The following is a 20,935-nucleotide window of genomic DNA, read 5'->3' as shown; positions in this document are numbered from 1 at the left end:
AAGCACTCTGGGAGAACGAGATCTAGGGGGCTGGACCTTTGCGAGGTCGAGATCCTCTCTGGAATTATATCAAGATGGAATTGAGGTTTCCCCGCGATGATAAAGCCCCGTACGAAAGCAGGGTCAAGCCTTTCGTCTCGTGACTTTATTCGCTCGGAAACGAGATCAAGAATGGATAAAGGCTGGTGGAAGAAAAATCAAGGATCGGATGGGGTCAAGATGGAGGGGAGTGGCTAATGACCGGAACGGTGATAAGGATCGCGAGTGTGGAAAATCGAGATCGGGTCAAGTGTCTGTCTCAACGTGGGATCGGATTCATCATCCTCGTCTCCTATTGATCGATTAATCTCCTCTCTCTCTCTTCAATCTTTCATCGTTAATTCAATCGTTTCGATTCACACTCTGTTACGAAATACGTAAATTTTATTCCATTGCGCTATACGTACATATCTTCACCCAAATAATATTTCACTCTAATTTAATTATGCTCTTTACTTTCTCGACCACTAAACAAAAAAGAAAGAAAAGAAAAAGGAACGAGACGCTTATTATTATTATCCACCGGTTTCCTTATTCCGCTCCATAAATTTCAACCAAGTTTCGAGAAAAGAATCACAAAACCGCGGACGAGTCAAAAACGAAGCTTGGACGGATGTTTTCGCTCGTTTCGTAACGAGAAAGATCGTCGTCCCGTAGCCAGATACATTTCAACCTTCGCGACGAGCGGTATTTTTTTCCACTCCCTTTCTCGCTGAATAACGGGGAAGAGGGAGGGGTGGAGCGATGTAATCAGCGGCGAGGAGAGGGAGAGGGGAGGGACGGAGTGGAAACGGCAGCGAACGAGCCGTGCTATCGTCGAGGTATTGTTTTCCCGCTGGCTCATTGTTTTCCAGCTTTGTTAATCGTCCCTCGACTGGCCCCGCGGCCGCCAACCAATTGCACGGGACCGAAAAACAATGCGGCTCGCAATTACTTCTCCATAGACGCGAGACGCCACCACCACCCCCGCCGCCATGTCGAAGCGGGAACGGTGATTGCGCGAGCCGGTGCATCCCCGGGATTGAAGAGGATTCAGGGAGGAGGGGGGCTGAAATTATCGTCGATACCGTGGATGGATGGATGGATGGAAATGTGGAGTGGATGAGCGTCCAAGAGATTTTTCTTCTCTTCTCTTTCCTCTCCTCTCCTCGTTCCCTTTTTTTAATACTCGACTATTCGAAGGAAACTTTTGACCCGAGAGAGACGATCATCCCGTTTTCCTCGAAACGGGGACAAAGAAGAGGAGTATCAAAAGGTTAAAATAAACTCTCTGCCTCTGTGAGGTGAGTTTTTGTCCCGGCAAAGGAGGGAAAAAAAAGAGCAAGGGGAGGGGGAAAAAGAGCCGCGGTAAAGAAAGAAAGTCGGTCTCTTCCTGCCTTTCTTCTCTTCTAGACTCTTTTTGTCTCGTATTACTCCGCCGAATGTCACAACACAACAACGTTCTATCGACGCGGACGTCGACTTCCGGCTGGAAATGCCGGGGAATTATGCAATGTGTTTTATGGGTCGCGGTTTTACGCGGTGTCTCGCTTCATTTTTATCTATCTCTCTCTCTCTCGTATAAGCGAGAGCAGTTGTGATTCTTTTCTCGAAACTTGGTTGAAATTTATGGAGCGGAATAAGGAAACCGGTGGATAATAATAATAATAAGCGTGTCTCGTTCCTTTTTCTTTTCTTTCTTTTTTGTTTAGTCTGCGTTTCCATGGAATCGATTCGAGCGGTGGTCGAGAAAGTAAAGAGCATAATTTGTAACGTTGTGTTAGAGCCGCGAGTGAAATATTATTTGGGGTGAAGATATGTATTATAGGGCAATGGAATAAAATTTACGTATTTCGTAACAGAATTATATATATATATATGGGAAAAAGATGATACGAGGGATCTTCGAAACTTGAAATTTTATAAATTGCAAAAATTTTCAACTTGATGATGCACGTCACTGTAATATTACGTGTAACGAAAAATATTTCAAATAACAGTCAAATGATTTTACGATTTTTTTTTACGAGTAAACGAATAAACGATCTGTAAAAATTAATTTTCTTTTCCTTAAATAGAATTATGTATTTTTTAGTGCATTAATCGATACGATTGGTCACTTTATATAAAAATGTATAGCTTGTAAACATACTTTTTTGGAACATTTGCGTGTAAGTTTTCTTTGCGATATTTCTCAAACAAATAATTTCAAATATTAGTCGAAATCCTGTTATTTATTTGTTATTTATTTTAACCGATTGCCAACGAAGATTGGCAGGGATAAAAAAGTATATAAGATCAGTGCCATCTCGTGTTTGGACACTGGAAACTTCGATTTGTTACTAGTAATACAGGATATGCGAGGAGGTATTCGTGACGTCACTGACAGAGAGCAACATGGTGCGAGAAAGACAGAGATCTAATATTTTCTATCGCTTCGTTAAATTGAAAATTAATCAATTATTAGCAATTTCTGCACTTTTAACCTTGCATTTTAAAGCAAAAACTTCATGCAAGTTTCTCGTGTCGATTTTAATCTGAAATTTTTTTCGTTTAATTATTCACTCACGATTAAACCCGTCGGAACGAATGGCCGCCATTGATATGCGATTCGTTAATTTCTCATTACTGTCAAATTTATTTTTAAATACGTGTATTTAAAACGTTATTTCCTCCTATGTATTTACGTATCACTTTTATTCATAATTGTACTTTTGTTTAAACGAATAAATTTGTTTTTTTATTATTCGATTACAAAAATGGCGATTTGCGACTGAAACGTTCCCTATGACGATCATTAACGAATAAATAATTAACAAGAATTTCATATTAGAATCGATAAACTTGCGTAAAGTTCTAGCTTCGAGATGCAATTTTAAAAGTGCGTAAATTGTTAAGAAAAATTTACCGATCGATTGATTTTTAATTTAATATATTCGAATGATGGAAGATTAAATGTATTCTCCGTCCTTCTCGCACAATGTTTCTCTATCTGTGACGTCACGAATACCTCCTCGCATATTCTGTGTTTCTAGTAGCAAGTCGAAGCTTCCAGTATCGAAACGCGAGATGGCGTTGACCTCAGAAATTTTTCATCCGTCTAACTTACCGGCTGTATGTTTTTGTACCTCGTATATCCTTATGTCAACCGTATATGTAATACGCGTATAATAAATATACACGGATACCAATTCACGAAAGTTCAATTTCGTTTCGCTACACGTGCACACGTGTATTTAATACGCTTGTGAAATAGGAAAGTCTAGTGAAATAAAATTTCAACTATGAAGTCGTTATTTTAAACAAGTTTTATTACAAATTTTCTTCCGCTCTAAATCGATAGTAATTTCTAGAAACGATGTGTGTCAATTCGAAAAGTTTGCGTTATCAGAATTTCAACGAGTTTTCACGATTTCGCTCTTTTGTTCGTGTTCGAATTCGCGTTTTCTTTCAGAGAGGAAAGAAATTTCGTTTCGGACAGAGTCCAAAGATATCTCTTGCGAGTAAAATGTAAAAAGATTACTTGGGAAAAAAAACTAGAAACTACCAAGATTCGGATTTTTCCCCCAGTTTCTTCCCACGAATCCAATTTTCAATAGAATAACCTAATCGTAAAGATTTTTTATCGATCGAGAAAAAAAGTTTTCCTCGCGTTATCAATAATCAAGAAAATTATCGTACCGATATCGAAATACTAGTTTTGCACCGAGAAAAAGTTCTCTCGGGAGCGTTTCCTCGATTCGCCAATCTCGCGCAAATCTTTTTTAGTTGCTCTCCAAGTTGGCGCGTTAATAATTCTCTGTTTTTATTTATAGAACTTCGTGGTCCGGCAGTCGAGTCAGAGCGACACGATGGCCCTGTCCGTTCGATTGCCAGCGGGAAAGGGGCCGTACATCGAGCACTACCTGATCCAAGCCAACAAGGGGAAGCTGAGCTTGGAGACTAGCGAGAACAGGTTCGACAACATCCCCTCGTTGATCGCCCACTATTCTCAGTGCTGGTGAGTGGCCTCTCTTTACCTTCGCTTCTTCCACTCCGCCTCGTCTTCCGCTATCACCGTTATCGCGACTTCCTTCCCATTTATTTCCCACTAATCCCCCTTCTCACAGGAGATCGTATCGCGATGACTTAACTGGAGAAAAAAATATTGTTCGTTCCAATAGCGTAGCGTGGCATTTATTAATATCGAATTATTATTATTTCTTCGACCGAATCCGCGCGCGAGGTGAAAGTCGTACTTACTTGGATCGTGTTCACGGATAATTTAAGCGGAGCTAATGGGTGAAAAGTTTTTTTTTTTCAAAACCGTGTTAATCCTCGGTTTTCGTGATAATCGGCGTACCGTTTTTCCTTTTAACAAGTCCGATTAATGATTCATGAGCGTTCCGCCCATTTACCTTTCCATCGATCCGACTCGATAACGCGGTAATTGTTTCGCTCTATCCCATATTTTTTTCCCCCTCGCTTCTTTCCTTTTTGCAATTAAAGGAATTTTTGCAAACGATCGACGCGTTCGATAACTGTCGTTAGAACGGTATTACGAATACGAATCACGGAGTGGGTTAATCGCTGAATTAATTTAAAGAACGTGAAAAGCGTGAAATATTTTCTCGCAATTTTCCTCTCTCTCCATCTTTCTCTCTCGTCGATTATTAAGAACGATCCTTCTCGAGCATTGATTCGTTTCCTTGTTTGATCGAAACAGTGACGAATTGCCGGTCCAATTGACACTGCCAAGGGCGATGCGCGAGGCCAAGAACAGGCAACAGCTGTCCTCGTTGGCGCTTCTGGGTCAAGAATTCTGGAGATACCCGATGGCGAATCCAAAGCCTCCGGAGAGCAGCAGCAGCAACACGTCCAGCTTGAGCAGCTTTCGAGGCGGTAAGAATAATTTTGACGAAGGAAGCGGGTTGAAAATTCGAGAGAAGTAATGTTTCTTATTCCTCGTTTCAGGTAACAACAATTTGAACAACAACAATAACAATGTCCACACTCCGACGACGGAGAGTATCGTGCTAAATTTAGCGCCCATTTCGTCGCACGAAACACGTGAGTGACAGTCGGATTACTTTACGATTCGCCTATTAAGATCGATTCATCGTAATTATCATATTGATTCTCGAACAGGAGGCTCGTCACCTACAGCAGCTTTGACGACCACGACGACGACGTTCGCCTCGTCGTTGCCCCGGCAACCTCGGCCAACTCCGCCCAACACCCTTAATCTGACAACGTTCAACGAGCCTCTCGATCTGAAGAAAGAGAAACTCTCGCCAGGCGAGAAATTATCCCAGAAACTGATCTCCCCGAACCTGGTCCAAAGCGTGAGATGTCCCTCCCCCGTGGTGCACAACGTGGAGAGCAACGTGCTCAGCCCGGTCCAGGATACGAAAGTGAGCTTCGAGGCGAAGAGCAACTTGGCGGAGACGTCCAAGTCGACGGTGGTCGAGCTGTCCAGGACCAAGTTCTCCTCCGTCACCACAACCTCCATCTCGAATTTTCACCAAAACCCTGTGTCCACCCTGAATAACTTCTCCTGCGCCACGTCTCCCGTGCTGCCTGAAATCAGGGGCATCATAGCGCAGGAGAATCATTCGCAGAACGTGAAGACGCCTCCGCCTCCGCCCCCGAGATGGGCGAAACCCGGAATCGGGCAGAATCAGCAGAACAACTTCAGCGTCACCGCCACGGTCACGTTCAATCTGAATCACGCGAACGATGTCAGCAGTTCTCAGGTGATTTCCTCATATATTCTAATAATAATATATAATAATAATAATAATAATAATATAATAATATATATAATATTATAGGTCTACCGGAAAGTTCTGTCCGTTTTTGGAATAAAACAAAATACAAATTTTTTCTTACCGCCAATTAACTTTATTGAATAATATAATTGCCATTATTAATGATTTCTTGCCAGCGTGAGGGCAATTTGTATATCCCATTTTTGAAAAATGTTTCATCTTTTGATGAAAAATTGAACTAGTGCTTGTTTGACATCTTCTTCATTTTTGAATTTTTTGCCCATCAAAAAATTTTGTAAGGATAAAAACAAGTGATAATCAGAGAGTGCTATGAGGGGAATATGGTAGGTGCGACAGAATTTCCCAGCCTACTTCTGCAATTTTTTGACGAGTCCCTAAAGCAGCGTGTGGTCTGGCGTTATCGTGGTGCAGTATCATGTTCTTCCTATTGAACATTGCCGGCTTCTTTTTTCGGACCGCTGTCTTTAAATTATCCAGTTGCTGACAATACTTCTCCGAATTAAGCTTTTCGTTCGGTTTTAAAAGCTCATAATGTATTGGTCCTCGAATGTCCCACCATATACACAACATTCTCTTATTCAGAGTCAAATTTGGTTTAGAGGTTAGAAGGGCTAGGTTTTCCGGGTTCGCAATATGCCCTTTTCCTTGCAATGTTGTTGTATGTAATTCACTTTTCATCCCCGGTTATCATTCGGTTCAAAAAGGGCTCGATTTTGTTCCGAGCAAGCAGAGATGTGCATATGACAACTCGATCGTCCAAATTTTTCCAATTTAATTCATGTGGCACCCATCTTGAATACTTCCACCTACTCCAATCCTATCTTCCGAATATGGTCAGAAATGGTTTGTTGAGCTGAATTAAGCCTTTCTGCGATCTCCGATGTTATCAGAAAAGGATCTTGCTCCAACATTGCCTTAACAACATCGTCGTCGATCAAAGATGGTCGCCCAGAACGTGAATTATCAGAAAGGTCGAAATCACTTGTTTCAAATTTTTCGTACCATCTTCTGCATGTCCTATCAGAAACTGTACCTTCACCAAACACTTTCAATAAATTTCTACATGCTTCTGTAGCATTTCTTCCTTGTTGAAATTCGTATAAAATACAGTGGCGTAAATGAACTTTATCAGTCGCCATGGGTATACTATCGTTTCACACTTAAGACTAATGTGAATCAACTTTATTATAGTTTATTTGCTACGTCAGTATGTATACATTAAGCAATAAAAATATAGAGCCGAACATGCAATAAATAAACATGTGCTTACGTGATGAAAACGATGTCATAGATTCGGATAGAACTTTCCGGTAGACCTAATAATAATAATAATAATAATATATAATAATAATAATAATCTAATAATAATAATATAAATATTTGTTTAAAAAGAAAGAAATTCGAATTTTTCCAAATTTTTCCAGAACACCCCATCGGATCCCAACACGTCTCTGCTGAGCCCGCAGAGCGCCACGTCGAACAAGTCTCTGATATCAAACTTCTCCTCGGTGAAGTCGCCCCTGTCCCCGACGACACCCGTACTCTCGCCGATGTCGAAGCTAGTCCCGAACACGGGCGTGAAGACGCCCAACGTTCTGTCGCCGACCACGCCATCCAGCACGAGCAAGTCGAAGAGGAGGCGGGACCGGGAGGCGAGGAAGAACTCGCAGCACTATCAGGAGTCGGACATCCTCGAGTCCTATTATCGAAGCTCGCCAGGGGACAAGATATCGGATTACGAGGACATCTGGAACACGACCGACCAGTCGAACCACTCGACCTGGTCGCCCAACGACAAGCTGGCGAGGAACGATGGGCCGGCGAATCCTCAGGATCGATTGAGAAACTCGAACGACCGGCTGATGGTCCCGGAGAGGGCCGTCGCGAACTCGGCCGAGAGAAATTTGAACGAGCGAGCGAACGAGCAGTTGATAGTGAGGAACGAGAGGATGATAGTGAGGAACGACAAGTCGATCGGGAACGAGAAGTTGAGTTACAAGGAGATGACCAGCCCGGAGTTCAGCAGCTTCAAGCCTGTCCAGGAGGCGAAGTTCGTGGAGCAGAGCAACGGATCGCCGGAGGAGACGGGGATGGGAAGAAGACCTGACTTGTTGTCTCGAGTTTGTTAGTACATTTAATCCATCCATGTTTAATTCTTGTATTTAATTCTTGTTTCGAATCTTTGTCTCTTTATGACATCTAATCGAGATTCTTCTTCAAGCAGGCAGCGCGAATTCCTTGAACAGTCCAAGCACGGTAACGCCGCCCAGGAACAAACTAGGTTTAATGCTGGCCAAGTCGGAGAGCAACAGCCCGTTGACGCCTGAATCGAAGCAGGGAAGCCCGTTTTACGCGGAGCCGGCCGACGCGATCGCGCAGAACGCAGCGATAATACCGAGAAGGCGGCCCAGGAACAATCCGGCCACGAACAAGTATCGGCACAGCGAGCCGGGCTGGCTACAGACGCCCGCGGGCGCGAACTCGAGTCAACTGCACCCGATCGACTGGGAGGAGCCCGAGGAAACGGAGGATAAGACGCCTTTGATCTCCTCCTCCGTCGACAACCTGGCCAAACGGCTCGGCACTAAGGAGACCAAAAAGATCCCGCGCGCCAAGCCTGTGCAACCGCCAAAGATCAGGACCAAGGTGTTCAACGATACTTCCTGGGCTGTGGATTCCAGCTGGGAGTTTATCGGTCAGCTACTCTCTCTTTCTTTGTGTATTTCTTGAGAACGTGTCACTCGATTGATTTCAAATTAGAAAAGAGAACTTATGGTATATGCTTTTCAAATTATCATTTGTATACATAGTTTCGACACAGAGTGAAAGATGAAGCAAGAGCAAGATGAAATCGAGATATACTTTGTTCATTCTTCGCTCAAGATGGTGGGAAAAAATTTCACGATACAATTTGACAAATATTTGTTATCGAACGAGTTTGATGATGTTTGTGCAGGCAACGAAGGGGACGATTGCGAGCCTGACTATGACTGTGATGCGGATTACGAGGGTGATAACGTGGCCAGAAAGTTTCCGGACGAGGAGTGTGACAGGGACGTTGTTGGGAACACTTTAACCGTTCAGAGTATCATCCTCCAACGGTGAGTCTCCGATTGGATCCAGTTATATCGACCAATTTAGCATATACCAGCATTTCTAATAATATTGAATCAACAGCAATGAAATAAATAAATTTGGATAAAAAGGAAAAAACTCTCTCTGAAATAGACTTTTATCTTTCGTCTGAATTGAACGTTTGATTATATCTTTTCATTCAGATTTTATGATGACTTGTGTATCGAACAATACAGGTACCCAGAGTTGTTGAAACCGCCGGACACGTCGGAGTCGCTTTACAGCGACAGGAACTCCTCGTACGACAACGTGGAGAAGAGGAACGAGAGGGAGGAGGCTGGAGACAGCAGGAAGGACCAAATCTATGACTCCTCCGAATGGGAGACGCCATTGGAGACGGACGAGAGCGACGTGGAGAGGATGAAGAGGAACAAGAGCTTCAAAGAGCGTTTGGACCCCCTTCTCTGTAAGTTTTTTAGTATTTTACATCGAGAAAAATGTGCGAAACAGAGTATACTCTTCTTTCGTTCTTTCTCCAAGATCAACCCTTTCGTATCCGGGCAAATTCTAAATTTAGATACAATTATTTAACACGATTGCAAATATTTGAAATTCTTGACGAATGAAAAGAAAACACGGTGCGGAGCACGCGTGTGGAACATGTATTTGTGAAATTATTTATCGACAATGCTATCAGCGTGACTCAAAGGAGCATCGAAGTGCATTGCTACGCGTGGCAAGTGTATCGGAAATCGCATCGAGAAGGTCACGACGCGAATGGCACAATAGCGGCCGATCGATAAATGTGTCATAGGAAAAAATGTGAACGAAAAATGTTTGCGATATTGCGTCGTAACGAGCCGAAAAAAAAATATAACAAGAGATTTGATATATATATATAATTCGCGGAATAATAAATACGATTCCTATACTCCGTATATTTCGTCGATCGTTTCAGAAACGCTCGATCCATAATCCGTCATTATGCTAATTATTATGCTCGCTTCTCGTCTGGAAGTGGAGATAAGAGGATAAGAAGTTGATTATAGTTTCGAGATGATCTTTGTCTCCGAGGCTTTTATTGTCGTAGAAGTTTATCGAAAAAAAGTTTGAAGTAGAAATTTGAAAAGTTGTGTGTAGAACTGTTTGGAAATTGAGTGGAAATTGAAAAATGTTGAAGATAAAAAAAAGTGGATAGATAAAGAGACAGAAGATTGAAGGGAAATTGAAATATTAGAAGATTTTGAAGAAATTTTTAAATTTCGAATGTTGGAATTGGACAACAATCGATTGATTTAATAATTGACGACTTGAAATTGATTGATCTCGTCGGATGAATTGCTATAAGTTTTTTTGCTATCCGAGTAATTGTGAATAATAACAACTACAATATTTTCAAACATTTTTGCATCCTATTGCATTTATATTTTTGCGAATTTATTTTACACATATTTATAAAATAATAAATGGAACAAAAGATTTAGAAAGTTTGGTAAAATTTAGAATTGGCCGGAATTGTCCAAAATGTGGCAAATAGATTCTTTCTTCAATGCAATGAAGAATTTCAATAATTGTAAAAAAAGAAGAAAAAAGAAAAAATAAAGTATTAAAAAATCCAATAATTTTTACAATCAACACTGGATAAAGAAATATTGAAAAGAGATAACAGATGCATAATTAATCCAATAACAACTTGTAACGCGATACAGATCGATGACAGATCGACGTATCTCGGTACATCTGATCGTTGAATCATCCACGTGAACATCGGAATGACGCGGTGACACGTGGGAAGAAAGATTCGTATTGAAAATCACACGGGTTGAAATCTCAATCTGTAGAAAATCAATTCCAATGCTAGTTTTGACCGTTGATTATCTTCGTCTACTTCTACCATTCTTTTGTCCCCATCCTCTTTTGTTTGGTATCGACAGGTCTACCATTCGAAGGATTAAAAGGGTTGGCAGAAATTTTCCATTTCGTTTACTTGATAGTATATTTATCGAATTATTCCTTTTGTCCAATTCTGAACAAGTCCAAACAAAGAATAACGATAATTCTATTAAAATAAATAAATAAATGTTATATTCTTCTATCTTATATTAAGTTACGTACAAAAGGATAAATTAATTCAACTACATTTTCCCATTCAGAAAATTGAAACGTGAAAATTTTTCGCGCAAAGTGGAAGAAACCTTGGCGTAGCTTTCTCGTTGCGGGCTTCCAGTCGAGGTTTCCAAAGTTTCGCGAAAGTATCGATGATAGTTTCATCCTTGAGGGGAGGGAGATTTACATGGAACGGAACAGGCTGTAAAGCGAACGATAATGGCTGGCTTTGCCTGGCAAATTGGAATAGTTTACGAGGTGTCGGTCGTTGAAACGGCAAACTGTCGCGTGTTATCATCGTTCCCTAAATTCGAGTGGTGCATTTGTTCGAGGGGTTGTTTAATGGCCGGCTATGAAATATAATCCCCGAGAATAATTTAAACGATCGTTTCGCATATTTCGAATATTTTCGGTCAACTGATTGTTTAAAATAATCTTTGAATATTATTTTTAATTATAATTATTTTTCGCTAGAAAAACAACTACCACGTAAAAGCATCTTCCTTCCCGCATTCAAACTGTAAAACCTCGAACGATTCTTTTTCTTAAGGATTGTGTCGCATTTTTCGAAACATCGATCCCTAATCTTCAAAGGTCACGAAGGGATCATGGAAGGACCGTAGAAACTTTCTCTTCTTTCTTTTCCTCCAATTGTTGTCTCAAAATTTCTTCCCCCTGTATTTTTGCCTTCCCTCCCTACCAACGCAAACTGACAGAGGCTACCTTTCTCGATAGCGCTGCCCATTGTTCAGTGTCAATCAATCCATCGTCGGTGCAGTTTCATCGAGGCTCGAAACCATTCCAACTCTGTGCGATGATCCTTCTGCGAGTGTCAAGTTCGATAAATAGTGTTTGCAAAAATTTTGAATCTCGTTCGTTTCTAAAAATTTAATCACAGATTCGCAAGAAGTTGTCAGAGAAATATTTTTCAGTGATGGATAGATGTTTAATTTTTAGAGGATGGTGTGTATAGTGAACCGTTTGAGGGGGAAAAATATATATATTTTCTCCTCGAGTTTTCGAAATTCGTAATTTATCTCGTCTCAAAAGCTCACAGAGATACTTCTCGAGAAACTTTCTCTTGTGATATCTAAGATTTCACAGTGGCCATGGAGATAACCGGACTCAACGGAGACTTCATCCTGATCTGTCTGGGATTTTAATAATTTTGTACGAAATTCTCGAGTTCGATAACCTCGTGGAACAGGGTTCTTCAGCCTCGAAAGCTCTCCCACAGATTTTCAACTGGAATAACTAACTGGAAAAAGAATTGCGAATGGAGAACAGACTTGTTGCTTGCGATCTCTCGATGAAGTGTATACAATTCTGTAAAAAAGATCGTTGAGAGATGAAAATTGGAAAGTTTCGAGATATTGATAGATGTTAAAATTAAACGATGGAAAAAAACGTTTTAATTATTTAGAAGTGAATCAAAGTGATGGAATAAATATTGAAAATTATTACAATTTATAAGGAAAATTTCGTGTATAAATTTGGAAAGAGATTTGAAGAGATTATAGTTTCAAAGATGAAGGAAGAAAGTGGTTTGAAATTCTGGCAAATTTGGAAGGTTAATAGCAAAGTTCAATCGATCAATTGTTCGATCGAAATGCAAACAAAGCAAAAATTCTTCAGAGGGAGGAACATCTTACAAAGCATAACTAGATGGTTCCAATATATCTACAAGAAATTGCAAAGTAGCATTGTAATCTTTAAATGTAAGTGAAAATTCTTAGTTTCAGCACTGCATGAAAATTTATTATTTGTTCGTCCTAACTTTTTATAAATTTAAATTCTTCTAACATTGTTAAATAATTTTCACTTCAGAAAATTCGAAGAGGCCATATCCTCTGTTTGCATAATTTCCTTCCGAAATATCATCACGTGGATATTTGTCAATAACGAAAGAGAATAAAATAATTATCTTTATAACCGCGTGCACAGATAAAGTCTATTAGCAATGTTTTAACACGCTTCGCTTATTTTAGAATTCCATGTACTATTAGTAGTTCGGTAGACACAAGATAACGTGTCGCGATACCAATTGCTTGTTTACCAAGTTTATCGAATTAAAAAACTGTTGAATTGAATTTCTTAAATATCGATATCAAGTTACATCCCTCCAGTGAAACTACAATGTTCATTCTTCATCCGTTATCTGTTATCTGTAGAATACTATTTCAACATTTGCTCTCTTTATGCTCGAGACTTTATCTCGATGTCTCGGTCAATATTACTCTTCTTACTCTTCTATCGACAGAATTAATAAGCTAATCGCAAAGTGTCACTGAAATGAAATGAATTATTCAAATTCAACAAGGATCGAGAAAAATTAAATAATTTTAAGATTTTTAACAAATCCTCCAAAATATATATCAAAATCCCTTCTAATCCAATTTTTGTTTCAGCCCCTCCAAGATTGCAAGCCCTTAGAAATCGTGACAACGGGGGTACAGGCTCGAGCATAAGGTCGTACGCCCTTCAGTTGGCAGCGGACAAGACGACCACATTCTCGCAAAACATCGACAATTTTATCCAATGCACGAAGGAAGGGAAAGAAGCGAGCCCGCACGTGGTGATGAGAAACATGCGACAATTTATGTCCGGGATGAAGAACTACTTGGTGAAGCATGGTGAAAGGGAATTCGAGAAAGAGGTGGAGAAAGAAAGGCTCAAGTTGAAGCCGAACGAGTTCTTGAATTTGGACGCTATTCTAGAAGGGGTGATGATGGGCTTGGTGGTCAGGCCGCTCAGAGAGCACGTTTACAGACTGTTTGTCGAGCATTACGCGACTACTGGTTCATTGCAAACCCTCGCCGAGAGCATACAGCACGCCCAGGGGAAACACGTCCAGGATCTCGGTGTTCGAGTCAGTAACCGTTTGTAGAAATGTTCATTGCCTGCCAAATGGGAGTTGTTCTAGCTTACCTCGTAATCCACTTGTATGAGGGTAGTTCACTGATCTATTTGCTTTAGAGCTTTTTGATGAAAAGAAAATGGGGTAAAGAGGATAACAATTTTATTTATTTTTATTCGTTTTATTCATTTTATAAGAGAATAAAAGTAGGCTTTGATCTTAGCGTTGCTCAGGCTAAATTTTGAACAATAATGATCTTCTTACTTGTTTATAATGTAGATAATGTTTATAATGTAAATAGAATTTGATGTTTCTTTTTTTTAAATAACTGTATCGCAAGCTAGAACAATTTATAGAAGAGTTTAATTTAATCTTGAAATGCAATAAAATTTATAACTATTTGTAGAAATGTTCATTGAATGCCAAATGGGAATTTGTCTAACTTACCTCGTAATCGTACCCACTTGAGGGTAGTTCACTATTTTTCACCGATCTATTAGAAATAGCTTTAGAAATATAATAAACTGAAAACAGATCTTTTTAATATCAACATTAATTAAATTTATTCCAATTTATATAATAGTTTCAATAACTAAAATTAATTCATGAACTTTATTTTTCTTAATTGCAAATAGATTATATATTTCATTTTATGCAAATAAATTTTAAACTTTAAAAAAATTATTAACATATTCAACAATTTTTAACTCATTTTATTTTATTTTTATTTTAGATTTAAATAAATATATATTTGTTGTTATAATTATTTTATATTCAATTAATTGCTTTAGAGTTTTGATGAAAACAAAATGGGGCAAAGAGAATAACAATTTTATTCGTTTTTATTCGTTTTATTCATTTTATAAGAGAATAAAAGTAGGCTTTGATCTTAGCATTATTAGCTCAGGCTAAATTTTGAACAATAATGATCCTCTAACTACTCTTACTTAATCTATAATGTAGAGTTTGGTGTTTCTTTTTTTTAAATAACTGTATCGCAAGCTAGAACAATTTATAGAAGAGTTTAATTTAATCTTGAAATGCAATAAAATTTATAACCGTTTGTAGCCAAAGATTATACCCCCGTCGGAGTCAAGTTTAGAGCGGATCCTGAAATATATTGATCGTCTTCAGAAAGCGGATTCGCCTCTAGACAAATTGGAAAATCTTCTAGCGGCCATTTCAGCGATTTTCAACTCCGTAAGTCGCATCGAAATCTCTTATCTCGTGCGAAAGCTTCTTATTCGAGATAAGAAGGGAGATTAATTATAATAATTTTCCAGGTAAAGCACGCAAATTCTGGCAGACACGTAACGCTGGGCGCAGACGATCTTCTCCCCCTTCTAGTTTGGGTATTGGTTCGTGGCAAGGTTGTGGACGCAGAGGTGGAAGCTGAGTACATGTGGGGTTTGCTTCATCCCTCTCTTCTCACTGGTGAAGGGGGATATTATTTGACGACCTTGTCCAGCGCAGTTCACGTCTTGAAGACGTTCAAGTCCAGCCAGGGAACGATGTCCACTTTAAATGTAAGTGATTTTGCCGATGCCGGCCTCTGAAACATTACAACAAATTTCGATAATTATTTATTATGCGATATTAGAAGCGAGATGTGAAGTTTTGTCGCTATATTTTTTTAAACGATCAATTGTTTGGATTTGTCAGGGTTGTGGAACACCAGACTGTTCATCCGTACTACGAATTTTAGTACCAGATGAACTGCATGGATCCCTGAACACCAGAACGCTACCTGTACGACCAAATATGAACACCAGAGAGATTTGTCGCATTCTTGCGCATAAAATCAGATGCACCAATCCTCAGGACTATGGACTGTTCAAATTGGTCCAAGGAGAAGGTAAGAATTTCATTTTATTGGAATTTTTATAATTTAGAAGAGATAATTTGCAAGAGGTTTTTTATTTTGTAACATTAAATGTTTTCAAAGTATCTATTTGAATGAAGACATGCAATTAATACATAAAAAAAAAATTAGAAAATTAACAGATTAAGATTTATCAAATGGTAACTAACTACAAAGCTGTAGAATTGAATAATTAGAGAAAAGCTTTAATTGGACTATTAGTATTTTACTAACCTGTGATGGTTGTTCTAGAAAAAAAGCACATCGAAGAAATATTATATTATTTCATTGTTTTGTGTTATAGAAACCTTACTCGGCGACCACGAGTGTCCACAAGAGCTCTCTCACTGCCTTTTCGCTTACAAGCGGATCGACGCAAAGATAGCCTGGCCGAAAACCAGTTCTTAATAGGCGTTGCGAATAGAAGGCTACTTAGGGGAAACGATATCGATTTCGTGGTGACAAGGCTAATAAATTTCAAGCACCTGTCTTTATTGTTATTATTAGTTTCGTGCTAGCACCGTGTTTTTTTTTCAATTGTGTTTCAATTCTTTGTATCTTTACACGTATGTTTGAATGGAGTATGAGTTCGAATTTTTCAATCTAGAGCAGAAAATTTAGCTTTTATAAAACGTATACTGCCAGATATAGCTAACTTTCGACTGATCACTGTAAAAGAAGAAGAAATTGAAAGCGACCAAGAAAGAAGAAAAGAGATCTATACTTTCATTATGTATCCGATATTTAAATTATTGTAATCTTCATTATTATATTGGTTGTTTCTTAATGTTAAAAAGTACTGCCCATATATGAACTTCAGAAAACAGATATTTTTAGCTGCGACGATCCAAAGATATTCTAAATTATGTAGCTAGAGAGTGTGATTAAAGTGCAATCTAGTAGTGCAATGTCTAGCTAGAAACGATCTCAAAGAATGATTTTATCGAATGCAGCTGAAAAATCGAAAAGGCAGAATGCGATCGAATGAACAATATTCTTCGTAATCGCGTTTAATTTACTTGCAAGCAGGTGCTAGAGAATCGAATCGGCTGGGGACGAGGCTTTAGCTTCGCAGTTACACGTTTGTGAACACGAGATCGAGTAAATTTCCGCCAAACGACCGTTTCTCCTTCGTAAAAGTATAAAAACGAAGAAAAAGAATCGTGTATTACTCAGTATTTCGATATTTTGCGAAACTTTAACGATAACGAAGTTACTAATTAAGTCTCGTTAGTAAAATAGGATTCGAATCGAAGGGGTTACTATTGAAAATTTCTCGCATTAGAAAAGACAAAAAAGACAAGAGTTTTTAGTCTTTTACTTGGAAAAAAAAAAGAAATAAATTATATGTATTCTTCCACTTCGAAACCTACTTTACAAGAGGATATTATTATACGTTTTTTATACGGGATGAAATCTCTAAAATAGAACAGCCAAATGTCTCTCTCACGTTTTTAAATTTTATCGCAAACAATATTACGAAATGAAGATTTATAGATTAGTAGCTATTAATTGTTTTAATTATTTTTAATTATTTTTATCCGATAATTTTTATATTTTATAATTTCATTCTGTTTCCTATAATATTTTATTATAAATAAATAATTATGATATAAATAATTTTTGAAACAATTTTATCTTGAATAAATTATTTATATTTATATGAAAAAAAGAGAAAGAAGAAAAAAAGAGACATCTGGATGGTCTCTGTTAGGGATGATTCAAGCCTATAAAGTATAATCGAGTAAAAATTATAGGGAATCATTTCCCCTCTTGATACAAATTTATTATTAGACTTAGAAGCACGGAAAGCTAGTTTAGACTCTATTTTAAGTACTTTCTTGACGAGACGTTGGCGGATTATACACAAGCAATTTATACTTTTAAGCGGACGTCGCATATTTATTGGGAAGTTGTACACAATATTTTACTTATCACCGCTCATCGGATATTTTCTTTTTCTTTTTTTTTTTTTTTTTGTCGCGCGAGCGCGTGTCGCTTCTTCCTTTTTTCGAAATCTGCCAGGCTGATTTGCTTACCTAATATAATTATTATAACTATTATTATTATTATTACTATTATTATTATTATTATTATTATTATTATAAAAGGCTGTGGAACTAATTAATCTCACTTCAGAAATGAGTAATAAAATAAAATGACCAGAGTTCGATCATGTTTGTTTCCGGGGCTTGTATGGGAGATGAATGGGGGAAGGGGTGGGTGGGAGGGGGGAGGGGATAAGTCGTGGAGCAAATATTTTACTACTTGAAACTCTCGTACAAATCAGCCTTGCAATTGTTATTATTATCTTAATAAGAAAATAAGAAAAGGAAAAAAAAAAAAAAAGACGAAAAAAAGGTGAAAAATAACACAGATGTGTAGCCCTCGATGATACGTGTAATGATAAATAATTATTAGCGATTTATAAATGTACATTTTTCTCCTTTATATATATATATATATGTCGTATCTAATTTATTACGAAGCGAATTTTTAATACCCGTGTAATGTCGTAATTAATAATCCCCCTTCAGCATTCAACGTGCTTTTCGATTTCCCCCCCCGAATTCAATTGATTACGATTAATCGTAACGTTAATATGCTTCTAATATGCTAGTCAAGCCGATACAAATCAGAAGTTCGTAAAAGAATACCGTTTCTCTCTCCTCTTATTCTCTATTTTCTCTCTCTCTCTCTCTCTCTCTTTCTCTCTATTTGTCCCCTTTCGTGAATGTAATAACTCACGTGATAGTTTCCACTTTTTGAAAAAGAAAAAAAAAAGAATATATCATTGATTATCAATTATGCTCATCTTTATTACCGATTATCGATTATTATTAATATTGTAACGTGTAACACTATGCTCAATAAAAACTTTTCTATAATTTGAACAAGTGGATGGAATGATGCTAATGTGGTCTAATAAATGAATAATTACGTAATAAAATTTCATACGATATTTGATATTTATACTTTCTTTTTTTTTTTTTTTTCTTTTTTTTTACAGTAACAATTCGAATAAGTGTACGATTAAGAAAGAACAAAATAGATTTCTTTATTCGGAATAATTATACTTGATTTGATAAAAAGTTAAGGATATGTTATTATATTTGCATTAAAATTTGCATAAAATTTTTTTCATTTTGGTATTATAAAAGCGCGTACTCGTGTCGTCTGACAATTAATAAGATGTCGGACAAAATATTATCGATAAACAAGCTGTCGATATTTATAACTACGTTTTAACGTTATAAATAACTTGTCCAATCCTATCAGCTTATATAGCGTTGAGAATGAGATAATTGTACTTACTATATATATATGATTTTTAGGCTTGAATTTTTGATTAAAATTGAAAAAGTGATACTATTAAAAGTGATAGTATTAAATATATACGATAAAAAGTTTGTACAAAAGCATAAAGAAAATTGACAAAGAAGAAGAATAAAAAAGATGAAAAAAGTTTAAAGTGGGAAACTAAAAAATGCAAAATCAAAGGAAACAAACTAAAATTTATTAGCAACGAAATTTTAATAAAATTCTAAAACACGATTATAACATTGCTTATTAAAATGCATATTTTTGAAATATTCTTTGCAATAAAAAATATTTGCATGCTTTCCACGCGAAGGAGGCAGATGAACAAAAGGGAATTACAAGTGGAAATATTTATTATAAATCAAAACTTACATATTATTTAAATAACAGTACTTGCACCTGAGAGCTACAATACCTTAAATATTTTAGACGGGAAAAAGCAACTACTTTAAACGATAAATAAACATTAAAAATCTTATTTCTAGTATTTCTCTTTCTCGTGTATATTTCATTTGATTATAAAGTGGATCATTCATCAACTGTGCTCTATATTTAATGTCACTTATAGGATAAAAAGATAAATTTCCCGAAAAGTAAAAATAAAAAAAGAAAATAATAAAATCTCCTTTTAATACTACAAAATTATTAAAATATCTAATAAATAATAAAAGTAATATAAGTAATTAAAAATTATTTCTTTTGTTACTTTCTCAAAGACAACATATGCGTATGAGTTAAAAATAAATCTCCAATAAAATTTACTAAATAAGTATTTAAAATTTTTTTACCAAACATCAGAATACAAATTAATTAAAAATTAATTAAAAATTCATATTATATACATCGCTATTAATATAATTATTTCTTGTTCAAAAATTAAAGTAAAAATTAAAATGATATACATATACACACATATTTAGTGCAAATTTGTATAAAGAATCTTGATTCGATTGCACATTGATTGCACTTACAAAATTTCATTCATAAAATTCAGAAATTTGATATTGTAGAAAAATTACTTTTTTTAAATGCGCTATATTTAGTGCTGATTAAAATATAGAAAAGCAAAAGAGAATTTCTTCCTCTGTTGAGGAGGCAATTATTAAAAAGAAAATATAAAATATAAAGCTGAATAAAATAACTACTAATTCTAGGCCTTCAAGCTCTCAGGCGCAGAAATATGATAGCGTATATCAATAAATGCATGTTTTTTTTTTTCAGGGTAATGAGAGCACACATGAAAATCAAATTAAAAACATGTACTATGAGAATGAAGAAAATTAACGCTAGAGGGGAAAAATGATTACTTAAAAAGAAAGAACGACTAAGAATCATCATCGATGGACGCAAAACTAAATACCGAGATTGTATCCGTAGTCTCGAATAAAATAATGAAACCTCGCCTCGCGATCGGCAATTGCACGTAATCGAAAACGAAACCATCATCATCGCTACGACTGTAAATGATTAATAAAACACCGGTATCTCGAGGTGCAATCTTAAATCTTTTGAACTAGGCCAGTCCAATCGAACTCACGTTACATTATATTTTTGCTCATCATCAAGCGAATTTTTTTTTTTTTTTTTTCTATTTCAAAAGATTACTTTTTTTTTCCTTTTTTAAACTTTTTCTTAATTATTCAACATATACATGTGAATATAGATTTAATTAATATTGGACAAGCAAGCAGCCATTGTAAAAAGTTACTTCTTTTCTTCATTTTGTTTCGTTATTCTAATACAACAACAAGTGTTATATAATAATTGAATCGGTAACATTCTGCAAGATTATTTCATTCGTTGTTATCAAGCAATAATGGAAATATCTCGTAACAGATTACTCTCGCTACTTTCAGTCGTTAATATTTCTAAGCACAATTATAATTGCTTTCCATCAACATCAACAACATGCTATGGAAGCAATTA

At 36.8% G+C, this 20,935-nt stretch overlaps 1 protein-coding gene across 14 annotated transcripts in view; it reads left to right on the top strand.

Moving 5' to 3' along the window:
- Positions 1–18,472, top strand: part of LOC727000 (protein sprint) — a 149,812-nt gene extending 131,340 nt beyond the window's left edge. For 11 of the 14 annotated variants that reach the window (XM_026442993.1, XM_026442992.1, XM_026443001.1 and 8 more), the window contains 13 exons: positions 3,834–4,018; positions 4,724–4,899; positions 4,972–5,067; positions 5,146–5,753; positions 7,214–7,913; positions 8,011–8,484; positions 8,746–8,890; positions 9,101–9,330; positions 13,379–13,839; positions 14,896–15,027; positions 15,111–15,353; positions 15,490–15,682; positions 15,993–18,472. In XM_026442993.1, the coding sequence (XP_026298778.1) occupies positions 3,834–4,018; positions 4,724–4,899; positions 4,972–5,067; positions 5,146–5,753; positions 7,214–7,913; positions 8,011–8,484; positions 8,746–8,890; positions 9,101–9,330; positions 13,379–13,839; positions 14,896–15,027; positions 15,111–15,353; positions 15,490–15,682; positions 15,993–16,096 (3,747 nt within the window). In that variant the 3' untranslated portion in view covers positions 16,097–18,472. The remainder of the gene's footprint in view (positions 1–3,833; positions 4,019–4,723; positions 4,900–4,971; positions 5,068–5,145; positions 5,754–7,213; positions 7,914–8,010; positions 8,485–8,745; positions 8,891–9,100; positions 9,331–13,378; positions 13,840–14,895; positions 15,028–15,110; positions 15,354–15,489; positions 15,683–15,992) is intronic. The other 3 variants (XM_026442994.1, XM_026442991.1, XM_026443003.1) reach the window with 1 other exon arrangement.
- The last annotated feature ends 2,463 nt before the right edge of the window (positions 18,473–20,935 follow it).

The sequence above is a fragment of the Apis mellifera genome, linkage group LG9 (genome assembly GCF_003254395.2).
Source record: "Apis mellifera strain DH4 linkage group LG9, Amel_HAv3.1, whole genome shotgun sequence".
NCBI lineage: Eukaryota > Metazoa > Arthropoda > Insecta > Hymenoptera > Apidae > Apis > Apis mellifera.
The sequence above is the reverse complement of the archived record's forward strand: the minus strand, read 5'-3'. Positions and strand labels throughout refer to the sequence as shown.